This window comes from Brassica napus, chromosome C6 (assembly GCF_020379485.1).
Source record: "Brassica napus cultivar Da-Ae chromosome C6, Da-Ae, whole genome shotgun sequence".
Taxonomy (NCBI): Eukaryota; Viridiplantae; Streptophyta; class Magnoliopsida; order Brassicales; family Brassicaceae; genus Brassica; species Brassica napus.
Window position 1 is genome coordinate 6,073,755 of NC_063449.1, and position 13,592 is coordinate 6,087,346.

General features: G+C 38.0%; 1 protein-coding gene across 1 annotated transcript; it reads left to right on the forward strand.

Annotated features, from left to right (window-relative positions):
- The first annotated feature begins 9,795 nt into the window (after nucleotides 1-9,795).
- Nucleotides 9,796-13,296, forward strand: LOC106424351 (QWRF motif-containing protein 2-like). Its single transcript, XM_013865114.3, has 6 exons — nucleotides 9,796-11,336; nucleotides 11,659-11,778; nucleotides 12,199-12,315; nucleotides 12,403-12,492; nucleotides 12,586-12,693; nucleotides 12,782-13,296. The coding sequence occupies exons 1-6, from the start codon at nucleotides 10,044-10,046 to the stop codon at nucleotides 12,860-12,862; spliced, it is 1,809 nt and encodes a 602-aa protein (XP_013720568.1). The 5' UTR covers nucleotides 9,796-10,043; the 3' UTR covers nucleotides 12,863-13,296.
- The last annotated feature ends 296 nt before the right edge of the window (nucleotides 13,297-13,592 follow it).

Genomic DNA, 13,592 nt, shown 5'->3' on the forward strand with positions numbered 1-13,592 from the left:
TTTTTTAGATAGCTCCTAGAAGGAAACCAACAGCACCTACTTATGCCCAGTTGTTTGGCGATGGTTCCGATACATCTTCTTCCGATGCAGTTCCAGACTCTCAGACTTCTCAGAGAGTTTTTTCGAGTCCTCCTCTTCCACCGCAGATGCCTCCACCTCCTCCTCCAGCGGCTGCACCTCAGCCTGTCCTAGAAGGTGCAGTTCATCCGGATTTGAGTGTGCCTTCATATGCTCCCTTCGCGAGATATACGGTGGAGGATTTGCTTGCCCAGCCTGGACGGGAGGGTTTGGATGTTCTAGACCCCGATAGACCCCGATGAACTTATTGGTAAGTTATTAATTTTTATTACATTAAAATTTAATTAATTTTTATTTTCTAACGGTTAAATTTTTTTTTTTTCAGGTTTGGGGCTAACAACCGTGTTAGCCGGAGCGTTTCGGCGACGATTAAGGGTTACTACGACGGGGCATACCCGAACTGGAGCAAGACACCAAATCACGTTAAGATCACGTGGTTTAAATGTTTTGCGGTAAGATTTTTAAATTTAATTAAATTTTCACTTTTAAATATATATATATATATATATATATATATATTTCATATTTATTATTAATTGTAATTTTTTCAAAAATTTTATGTTTCAGCAAAAGTGGCATTGGTCTTTGGGAATCACCGAGAGGGTGAAGGCAGAATTCGTTGCAAAGGCAAAGATCCGCCTCTGCAACACAGTCTCTGATTGGAAGGACAAGTGGGAGATCTACGGGTATGAGGGAAAGCCCACTGAGCTCACGACGGATGTGTGGGATGGCCTCATCGCCTATTGGGAGCACCCCTCTTCGATCAAAAAGGCCAATTCGTGCTCGGCTTCTCGAAGGACGAAGGATAAAGATGGTCATTTGCCCATGCTTCACGAAACCGGACAAAAATCTCATGCAGGAGTCCGTCTAGAAGCTGTTAGTTTTGTTTTAAATATATATTTTAAAATATTCAATTAATATAATTTATAATATTTAATTTTTTTTTTTTTTGTAGTTCGAGAAGACGGGAGTCTTACCTTCTCTGTCTGACCTATTCAAGATGACTCACGCCACATCCGACGGAGTTTTTGTGGATCCTGCATCTGAGAAACTCTTCCAAACAGTGGCTGGTCGGATTGAAGAACGGGAGACGTAACTAACACAGGAGTCTCCCGATGGATTACCAGTCACATTGTCCACCGAAGAGGTCGACAGAATCTTCGAAGAGGTACAACTTAAAATTTTTGTTTACATTATTTTAAATATATTAACATAATTAACTATATTAATATATGTTTTGATTTTATAGGTGGCTCCTAAAAAAAAAGGACGGATAGTCGGTATAGGCTCTGTTAACGAAGTTGCAAGGGCAACTTCGTCATACACTTCGAGACGGGATGAAGAGACTGTTCAGATGAAGGCTCGAATGGATAGCCAGCAGGTTCGTTTAGACTCTCTTGAGGATTTGCTAGACGTGATGGCCGTGGTAAACCCGGTTATGCAGAGAATGTTGAGTGAGAGACGAGCCGCTCTTGGAATGCCACCACGATATCCCCAAGAGTCCGATCCAACCCGTCAACAGCCGAGCATCCTCACCAACTACTTCGAGAATATGTAGTTTTTTTTTTATTTTTCTGTTTGTATTATGAATTTAAATATTCTTGTATGACTTTTTAAAATATGTTTTTCAATTTCATATTTCGTTTTAAAATTTAAATTATTTTAAATTCTGAATATTAAATATAAATTAAAATTTATTATATACTAATTAATAATAATATAATAAGAAACGATGTAAACTCCTCGTAAACATTACATGGAGTTTACATCGAATGTTTACGAGTGATTAACATCGAAAGATTTACGAGGGTTTTACATCGAAATATTTACGAGTGATTTACAATGAAAGTATTTACGTGTGCTTTACATCGAAATAATTACGTGGGCTTTACGACGAAAGCTTACGTGTCGTTTACGACGAATTCTTTCTCTGCGCTTTACGAGGAATATATTTTGTCGTAAACGTAACGAATCGTTTACGACGAAACCTCCGTTACGACGGACGTTTAACAACGAAACGTCTTTCGACGTTAATTCGTCGTAACACCCCGTTTACGACGAATTTACAACGAATACTGCCCTAGTAAAAAATATGTTTTCTTGTAGTGGTTAGGTCTAATATATAACTACACGCATGTATTGTAGTCGGTGTTTTATTAGCATGCTTGTAAATCTATATTCATTACTATATATATGGGTTCTTAATTTTGAAGTTGTTTATGGATTACTATTTGTTTATCAGCTAAGTTTCCTAAGTTTCCTTCGTCTATTTTTTCTGCCTTTAATATTTTTTTGCAATTTGTGAAACGTTACCTCTAAGAAACTTTGGAACAACCAAAATCAAGTACTTAAATCACATCTTGGTTTGATTCAAGGGCACGCATGATTGGATAACTATACTAAATAATTACTTAATTATCGTAAGTAATTTTATAATATTTTATACCAGCTCTCCATGTGTATCATGTTTTGTGCAAACCCCATATTTTAAATAATCGAGTAATGTTGAAGTTTGAGCAGATAGTCTCAAGAACTATGCTTGTAATTAAATATAGAGAATATTCTATGTGGGGATTAACTACAATTTGTATTTCTTCATTACAGTTGTTACAGAACCTACTCGTTCAAGACTATCTGAAATACACTGGAATTTTCTATATAGTCTCAAAACGCAAGTCTACGAGTGATTAGCTACTGATTCCGTGGTCGGAAAATGCATGTTTTCTTGTAGTGTTCACAGAAAAATTCACATTATTTAGTAAAATCCATCTTAAAAGGAAAAAGAAGTAGCAAATCCTTGAAAATAGGTAGGCATGCGGAAAACTGCGCACAAGTCACTGTATAGATGAATCACAATACAAGTCTATTTTTAGGTTTATAATCTCAAAAACTAGGAGAAGAATAGAAAAGGAAGAATATATAAGATACATATACAGTGAATAAGGAAAAAAAAACTTTTGAATGAGAATGTGTTGGGATTAAGTGGAAAGTATGTTCTAAGTCTGGAAAGTAGAAAGGTGACAGTATTAAATCATTAGTATCTCCTTATTAATTATTTGTCAAAAGGGGTTTTGATATTTTAAATTACTTTCAAAGTTGGCTAACTAATATTTGTCACCCGAGTGAATAAACAAATATGATTAGTCAATAATCTGTGAAGTATGCTTCAAGTCACATGATCTTAGGAAACTTAGCTGATAAACAAATAGTAAATCCATAAACAACTTCAAAATTAAGAACCCTTATGTATAGTAATGAATATAGATTTACAAGCATGCTAATAAAACACCGACTACAATACATGCGTGTAGTTATATATTAGACCTAACGTTTGAATTCTATGTAAACTCTTATAATGTCCTTTTATCAAAAAATAGTACATATCTTTTTAATATCAACTACCATCCAACAATTATATCATCCATAAAATGATGTCTAACGAATTGTCATTGTGATGTATCATATTGTTAAAAATTACAAAATCAAATTACTTTGATGCTAGATGAGTTAAGAATATTTTACAAAATTCATTTAGTATACAAATATTGTTTCGGCTATATTATATGTCTTGTTTGTTTATCACTGCCACTTGCAATCGAATGTTGTTTGTCTATTGCTTGTTATAATTAGCTGCATTTTGCAGAAATTAAAAATTTAAATGGTTTTTCAGAAATCGGAATTAACGATTTACTATTAATCGCTGCAAGTCATGTGATTAAAAAAACGAACAATAACTATAACTTACAATCACAGTTGCGGGAAAACTATGTCACATCTCGCAATGACTGTTAAACGAACATAGCCTAGTATACAAATTGTTCGCCTGTGAGTAAGAATACTATTAAAAAGTAAGCAATGGAAACTTAACGCGGATGTAAAATTTGGCTTTTGTGGCATCCTTCTGTTTCTGTTTCGGTGCTCCAGAAGTCTCTTCAATGCGTCACGTGTTCGGTTAAGCTTCCTTTTGTCTCCACCGAGCTTGCTGTTACTTTTGTTTACGGCTCTAATGATAGGAAAATTCGTCGTGACCTTTGGTCAGACTTGTGTTTCCTCTCCTCTTCTCCTAGCATCACCCAACGTCCTTAGACTGTCCTAGGAGACTTCAATCAGATTCTGGACCCTTCAGATCATTCAAAAGCTGCGGTCATCTCTTCCTCTCGGGGTATGCGTGACTTCCTCAGCTGTATTATCTCTACTGATTTGTCTGATCTCCCTTACTGTGGCAACAAATTTACTTGGTCCAACAACCAAGGTGAAAGTGTGATATCCAAAAAGCTGGACAGAATTCTTGTTAATGATAGTTGGTTGAGGCTGTTTCCAAACTCACTTGGTGTCTTTGGGGATCCTGGCATCTCCGACCACAGCCCCTGCTGTGTTTTTCTTGATACTACCAGACCCAAGGAAAAGGCCCCTTTCAAATTCTTCTCAATGCTTAATGATAACCCAGATTTTGCGCCGCTTATAGCTGAGTGCTGGTCTTCCCTGCCTTTCCATGGCACGATGATGCTTAGAGTTTCAGAGAAACTCAAGGAACTCAAGAGCATTATTAGAGCTTTCAGCCAAGAGAATTACTCGGGAATTGAAAAAAGAGTAACTGAAGCTTTTGAAGAGCTCTCTCAGTGTCAACAGATTGTTTTGTCTTCTCCAACGCCAACGGCGAGCTTAAATGAGAGAATTGCTCATGACAAATGAGTCAACCTTGCTCGGGCGGAAGAGTCGTTCTTTTTCCAGCGGTCTCGTGTAACATGGCTTGACAAAGGAGATGCTAACACTACCTTTTACCACCGCCAGGTCAGAACAAGACTATATCAGAATCAGGTTATTTTCTTGCAGGATGATTATGGTAATGTGGTTAATTCGAAGGAGGATATTATGAACCTGGTTGTGTCGTATTACGAGAATCTATTTGGCGGTGTCTCTCCTTCCACTGACTCTTCTCTGGAGGACTTATCTCAGTTAATCTCCTACAGATGCTCCCCTTCAGTTAAGGAATCACTGGAAGCTCCGTTTACAAGCTTGGACATCCAATCAGCTTTTTTCTCTTTACCGAGGAACAAAGCGCCGGGTCCGGATGGCTATCCAGCAGAGTTTTTTACTCATCATTGGAAAGCAGTGGGGCCTGACTTGATTATGGCTATCCAGGAATTCTTCTCCCCAGGGAAAATGTTACAGCAGTGGAATGCAACCATTCTAACTCTCATCCCCAAGAAGAAAAATGCAGTGCTTGTCTCTGACTTTAGACCAATTTCATGCTGCAACACAGTGTACAAAGTCATTTCCAAGCTACTTGCAAACCGGCTGAAACAAATACTTCCGTCAGTAATTTCGAATACTCAATCTGCATTTATTCCGGGAAGACTACTGGTGGAAAATGTTCTTATGGGCACCGAGCTTATTCAAGGTTACAACTGGAAAAATATTTCCAAGCGCTCTCTTCTCAAGGTTGATCTGAAAAAGGCATTTGATTCTCTTAATTGGGACTTTATTTTGATGCTTCTCAAGGCGCTTTGTTTCCCTGAATCTTTCATCAACCTGATTGCTCAGTGTATCACAACAACCAGGTTCTCAGTTTCAGTAAATGGCGAGCTAGGGGGATATTTTAAAGGTTCTCGCGGCCTGCGTCAAGGTGACCCCCTCTCCCCATATCTCTTTGTCCTAGCTATGGAAGTGTTCGCACAGCTCCTGAACAAGAACTTTGTAAATGGTGACATTGGCTACCATCCATCAGCGAATGATCCGGCTATCTCTCAACTAGCATTTGCGGACGACATAATGGTTTTCTTTGATGGAGAACAGAGCTCTCTTCAGCAAATAGCAGCAACCCTTCAGAGCTTTGCTTCTTGGTCGGGCTTACATATGAACAGGGCCAAAACTGAACTGTATGTGGCGGGGTTGAGCCAGACGGAAACCGCAGATTTGGCAAGTCTTGGCTTATCTCTGGGATCACTTCCTGTCCGCTATCTTGGTCTCCCTCTAATGCATCGCAAGCTCCGTATCTGCGACTACAGGCCACTTATGGACCAGCTTAAAAGGCGCTTCTCCTCCTGGACCTCCCGTGCTCTTTCCTTCGCAGGGAGACGCCAATTACTTAACACTGTCATTGCTGGTACCCTAAACTTCTGGTTTTCATCCTTTGTTCTTCCGAAGGGCTGTATTAAGGCTATTGAATCCCTATGTTCTCGGTTCCTCTGGAATGGAAACATCACTAGTAAAGCGGCAGCAAAGGTTTCTTGGAATGTGGTATGTCTCCCTCGTTCTGAAGGTGGTCTAGGACTTCGAAACCTCAGCATATGGAACCAAACTCTTTCCCTTAAGCTGGTCTGGCTTCTTCACAGTGAGCCTGAGTCACTTTGGGCCTCCTGGACTAAACACCACCGACTTAAAGGACTCAGCATTTGGAGCTTAGATGAAAAGAAGCAGGGGTCTTGGATCTGGAAATCTATTTTGAAACTCAGGCCACTTGCTAAAAATTTCCTAAGGTGTGAAGTTGGCAATGGGGAGCAAGCCAGTTTCTGGTTTGATTTTTGGCTACCGATAGGCCCTCTGATTAACTTGCTGGGTTTTGACGGACCGCGGCAACTTGGTGTCCCCATTCATGCCAAAGTGGCAGATTGTTGCTCCAACACTGGTTGGATTCTGAGACCAGCAAGGTCTCCGCAGGCAGAGCAGCTCCATATCATCTTGTGCTCCGTCCAGCCTCCTTCACATTCATCAGTGCGAGACTGCTACAAGTGGTACGTTGATGACCTCTACTTAGACTCTTTCAACACTGCTAGAACTTGGGAATCTGTTAGAGATAGGTCCAGTACTGTTGATTGGGAATCAGTGGTTTGGTTTGGTGGCCACGTTCCAAGACATGCCTTCCACATGTGGGTTACTCACTTAGATAGGTTGCCAACAAGATCTCGCATTGCAGCTTGGGACCATAACGTTGAGAATTCTTGTCTCTTCTGCAACGGGCTGGACGAAAACAGAGACCATCTTTTCCTCCGCTGCAGGTTTAGTGAGCGTCTTTGGAAAATGATCATTCGAAGGCTTGGCTATCAACCCTTCTTATTCCACACTTGGACATCGCTTATAGAATGGCTTCGCATGAAGGATTCTACTTGCCCTCAGACTCTGCGTAAGCTGGCTGCTCATGCAGTCATCTATCACCTGTGGCTTGAGAGAAACAACCGTTTGCACAATGCAGTCTTCTCGTCTACTGACCGCATCTTCAAGGACATAGATCGTCATATCAGAAACGCGATCCTAGCAAGGAAGGGGAGGAAGAAGTTCCATTCTCTTATGTGTACTTGGCTGAGATTCTCTTAGCTATGTGTTAGTGCTGTTGAGTTTTTATAAACTCTCCTAGAAAATCCTGTGATGTTTTTTATCTTTTTTTGGCATCATTTGATTTAGTAGCTTTAACCTTTTGTACATATACAAACAATGTTTCATTTTTATGATAATTCACGTACTTATCAAAAAAAAAAAAAAAACTTAACGCGGATAAGAAAGAAAATCATTATACACACGCTATTGCTTTTTTAGTGTAATGAAGTTGTCAAAGTAGTTAGATCGTGATTTGTGTGTAAGAGAGAGATGGGTCTTACTAAAGGGTCTTTTCCCTATTTCCAATTTAATAACAATCAAAGAGATGTCACCCCCACACCTTATTCTACATTTTTGTATAGTGGTTTAACTATAAAGTTTAGAACACAATTTGTACTTTCAATTATTTTGAAGTTTTGATATAGTTAACGTATACATATAACGTATACATGCTGAACATGATCCCGGAGTTTTGGGTGTGTGCCGTGTCCGCTTTCGAATCGATTAAGGTATGTCCTCCATAAAATAATCACCATTTTTATCAAATTAATCATATTATTGCTAAACCCGCATGATGCATCGTCGGTTTTGTTAATAAAATATTTTAGTTGTTAACATACTGATTATTTTTTTTGGACCGTTAACATACTGCATTATTTAAGCAAGAAAGAGCATGATCATTTTCCTATTACCATATTACTACTACTTATAATAATAGGATATCAAGAAAAAAACGTTAATACATATATATATGTACCTTTCGAAAACAATGTAATGTTTATAATTCGATAAAATATAAACTATGACTATGTTATTATAAGGATTAAGAGAGTTGTTTAAGATAGCTTTGACTCTAAGCAAAAATGACTAAATATGGACTAACTAATACTCACTCCAAAGCAAGAATATGTAAATGGAAGCTAAGAGTGACATTACATCTTTTGATTTTCTTTAATGTTAATCGCAATATACATACTTTACTTTGCTTGCAGTGATATTATCTTACATACACGCTTCTAATTTTCCTTTCAAAATAAAATTTAGGAATGCAGAAATTGACCTTTCGTTTTCTACCTAGTTGACTATATATTGACTGTATACGACCAAATCAAGAGGAAACGTGATTCATTATATTAAGGATGTTCTTATTTTGTCTAGAATTCGGTATGCATCCAAATTATATGTGCACATCAATATCTCAAATCGTCTAAAAACTATATATACTATATTTTTTAAAGCAAGAATTAAAAATGTCCATTGGACATATAGTCACATAGAGGTTAATCCCTTGTTATATTAGAAACGTAAGAACTAGATAATACCGACCACGTCTTTAGTAATCAACTTTCAAGGTTCTTGTCTTCCAAATTTATAAACTATTGTTCATTCAAATTATATATATATATATATACACATATGTTTTTGTTTGGTTAAGTTAGTATTTATTTGTGGGTTAAGATATGATAACTTAGGGGTGGTAACTTTGAAGGCCAACGAAAAGCTCTCAAGTAAAAGAGAGCGAAAAGTAATCCTCAATGACAATTCTAAGAAAAGTATCAATTTAAGCACATGGAAATATTCAATTCACTTTCCAAAAAAGCATAAAGAAAAGCCAGATTTTCTTTTATATAAAACGTTTTATCAGTAACAATTAGTGACCAAATAGATGAATTAAACAAGAAACAATCTCTACTTTGGTAGTTATGTGAATTCGTTTTACACAATTAAAGTTAAATCAACCACTATAGCTGGAAGAGGTATAACATCTACACAATTTCAAAAAAAAATAATAATGCTAATTAGCTTAATGGCTGCACTTACCATAACAAAACACATATTCTGACCAAGACTGAAGACTCAACGGATTAAAACTCTTGAATTTAATTCATAATCATAAGCAAAAACTTACCAAAACTATCGATTCTATAAATACACTAATTTGACTAGGAACAAAATAATTATTCCACTAAGAATACACAAAACCGAAAGAAAAAGTCAGATTATGTCTCTTGTTATTTTATAAAAATTAATAATACAAATTATGGTTATTGTTGAAAAAATAATAATAATACTGTAGAAAGGTAAAACAATCAACATCCGAAATACAAATATTAATAAAATAATAATATTTGAGTTTCTGCTTGTTTTAAGTTGTGAGATATCAAAATAAGAACCTTCCCAATGAAATACTCTAATTATTACTGATAAAATCATCACAACAAAAATTAAGAATAAACATCCAAACCAGTAGTTAATTAACAACAATAAAATATTAGTTTAAGGCAAAACGAAGCCTCTAAAGTTTGATGTAAACCTCCGAAAAAGCGATAAATCTTATATATTAAAAAGAAAGAGTATACTGTTACTAATATTAAGAGACTTAAAAGCTCACATAAACAAAACAAAAAAACAAAAGGTTTTCCCCAAATCAACAAACCCCACTATCAATTTCTCTCCCCCATCACTCTCTCTCTCGTTTTCTTCGGCTGTGAAGCAACAGGAACTCCGAAAATCCCTGGATTTGAAAAAAGTTTCGATTTTTGGTTGAGTCTGGGAGAGAGAGAAACAGAGACGAATCTCTTGAATGCAATGTGAGAGAGAGATCAACGAAGAAGGAAAGTTTGCTTTTTTCTTCACTCGGAAGCACAACAATGGTGGCCGCGGCAATCTCCGGCACCGACCCAAGAAACCCACCTCGAGATCGACCCAACAATGGCGGACAGAGAAGACCCAGAGGCAAACAGGTCCCTTCACGCTACTTATCTCCTTCTCCTTCTCACTCCCTCTCTTCCTCCACCACCACAACCACTACAACAACAACCTCCTCTTCGTCCTCTTCCTCTTCTCTAAAGACTAGTAAGCGATACCCATCTCCGTTACTCTCCAATTCCGCTTCCAATTCGAACAAAACGCCGTCGTTTCTACCTAAACGGTCTCAATCCGTGGACCGCCGCCGACCCTCCCCGGCTCCGGTCACCGAAATGTCGGCGGCGACGAAGATGCTCATCACCTCCACCAGGAGCTTGTCGGTTTCGTTCCAAGGCGAGGCCTTTTCGCTTCCGATTAGCAAAAAGAAGGAGCCCGTCTCTCACCGGAAACCTACTCCGGAGCGGCGGAGATCCACGCCGGTTCGAGATCAGAGGGAGAACTCCAAGCCACTGGACCAGCAGCTCTGGCCCGGAGCCTCTCGATCCGTCCCCCCGAACCCGCTTTCCAGAAGCTTAGACTGTGGTAACGAAAGAGGAAAGCTCGGATCTAAGGTTTCTATTAATGGAAGGTTGAGTTTAGATATGGAAGGTAGAGATGATGAGTATTTGGAAACTGGGAGAAGACCAAACAGTGGTTTAACCTCTGACCTCACCGCTTCTGATACTGATAGTGTCTCTTCCGGTAGCACTAATGGTAATGGAGAAATCTCAAAGTCAAAGAGCTTGCCTCGTAATGTTATGGCTTCCGCTAGGTTCTGGCAAGAGACTAATAGCAGGTTAAGGAGGTTGCAGGATCCTGGCTCTCCTCTATCCTCAAGCCCAAGCCCCGGTTTGAAAACCAGTTCCAAGTTTGGTGGTTATTCAAAAAGGTTCTCTAGTAGTGATGCTCTTCCTTCATCATCTCCTCGTGGGATGGCCTCTCCTGTGAGAGGTGCTGCTATTCGCTCTGCCTCACCGAGTAAGCTTTGGGCGACGACTACTTCATCTCCAGCTAGGGCGCTTTCGAGCCCTTCTCGAGTGAGGAACGAGGTTTCTGCTCAGATGAACGCTTATAACCGCAACAACAACACGCCTTCGATTCTTAGCTTCTCTGCTGATGTAAGGAGAGGGAAGATCGGGGAAGATCGTGTTATGGATGCACATTTGTTGAGGCTTCTGTATAACCGTTATCTTCAGTGGAGGTTTGTCAATGCGAGGACTGAGTATACTTTGATGGTGCAAAGATTGAATGCAGAGGTATGGCTTTTTTAGTCCCGTCCCTTCTGGATTGAATAGACTTTTAGCTACTGCTGCAGATTTGTTCATCCTATACTTCGGATCTTGATGATGCAACATGTGTGGAAACTCATAGTTTAGGCTCATTCTAGGTGCCATCATTTAAGATAATTTTTGACATTAGCATGAATGTGAAATCTTACCGAAGTAGAATAGTGGAAGAGTAGTCTATTAAGTATAGTTGGTTGAGATCTTTCAAGAACATGGTTTAAGTATAAAACTAAAATCGGTTTCTGGCAATAACATGGATTATAAATTCACTTTTTTGTTTCTCTTTTGCCAGAAAAACCTGTGGAATGCATGGGTATCAATCTCAGAACTGCGCCACAGCGTCACTTTAAAGCGGATCAAGTTGCTTTTGCTAAGGCAGAAACTGAAACTGACTTCTATTCTCAGGGGACAGGTAAGAATGTGATACTTAGTGCCAATGTCTTGATTAAGATTTGTTTCTTTCTATTTTTGAGCTAGAAGACAGATAATTTTTGTGTAATTTGGCTTTAGTGATTCATTCTTTGCTGTAGCAAGAAAAGAAAGTTTTGGATATAACTCAGTTTAGTGCATAATGGAAATTGTACTGTAACTGGTTAAGCAAATGAATCTGGACTCTAGTTGATTATTTATGTATGGTAGGTAAAACTGTTAAATCCACCTCTAAAGGTTGGTAGACTTATTTGCTTAGATTCATCCCCTAATATTCTGAATCTTTGACAAGGAAACATGAGATTTTTATTTATTTCAAATTGAAAACCATAATACTAGCACATCCTTATTGATTTTAGTATACATAGTAACAAACTTGCTTGTGTATCTGTTAAAACTGTAGATGGGATACCTAGAAGAATGGTCTCTCCGGGACAGAGATCATTCAAGTTCTTTGTCGGGAGCAACAGAAGCTTTGAAAGCCAGCACGCTTCGTCTACCAATTCTTGGAAAAACCGTGGTAAGTAGTACCTCTCTGACATTACAGAACTTAGATGATTGTTTTGGCTTTAAATTTTGAACCTTTGGTGCTTCTCGAATTGTTTAGGTTGATATTCAAGATCTTAAGCATGCTATTAGTTCAGCGGTCGATGTAATGCAAGCTATGTCGTCTTCCATATTCTCACTTACATTGAAGGTAAAATGCTCTGTCTCTCTCTCGAGTTAAGAAGCACATGTCTTTTGGGTTATATGAATAAAGGTTATTTATGTCGATGGTGATCATGGCTAGGTTGATGAAATGAATTCTGTGATGGTGGAAGCGGTGAATGTAACTGCAAAGGAAAAGGTTTTGCTTGAAAGATGTCAAGGCTTCTTATCAAGAGTAGCAGCTATGCAGGTAACCAATCTTCTTCATCATTACCTTCTTGTTTATTCCGGGTTTAGATATTTTAATCTGCCATGTCTACTACTCCATTCTCAAACAGGTTACAGATTGTAGCATGAAGACGCACATAATACAATTAAGACCAATCACAAGCAGCTTGACTTCACAACAACAACTGTAGAAAGAAAAAACTGATCTTCCTCAACAGAACAGATTTGTTCTTTTTGACTACAACGACAACAACCAACTATTCTCAACAAGAACAGATTTGCTAACACGGTGTGCCTTTTCATTCCTCCGAATCACTGTCCTTATCGTTTTCAAACCAAGATTAAGGTGAGATTCGCGGTTTATCATCATCATCCTTATTGCTCTCTCTTGTTTCCGGTAGTTCTACGTTTGTGTTTTTTTATTGTAAGATTGCAAGTAGTAATGCCTCTAAAAAGTAAGTAAGCTTTAGATTTGTATACAAAAAGTTTTATATTCTAATGGTTCTTTGGTTTGTGTACAAATAAAGATGTAGCAGTTGTATCACTCTCACTGATCTCGTCTGCCTTTTTAGTTCTAGACTTATTACCGTTTTTTTATTTATGTTAAGATGTCTTGTCGTTTCTAGTTTCCCGTGCCATCATAAACGCCCCGTTGTCTGTTTGTCGATAGCAAAGTACAGCAGTACATGTAAAAGAGAATGTAGAATGTGTGCCAGAGAACCAAAGTGCATACGATTAAGTACAGCAAGAAAGTGAGACTAACGAACCAATTTATTTTCTTTATTTTATATTCATTTCGTTTCTAAATAAGTATTATTTTAACATTTTTAATACATATTAATTATACCTCTCTAACCAATAGTATTTGAGATAAATAAAATTATTTATAAAATCAATGCAGTTTTCGATTAATTTTATAAT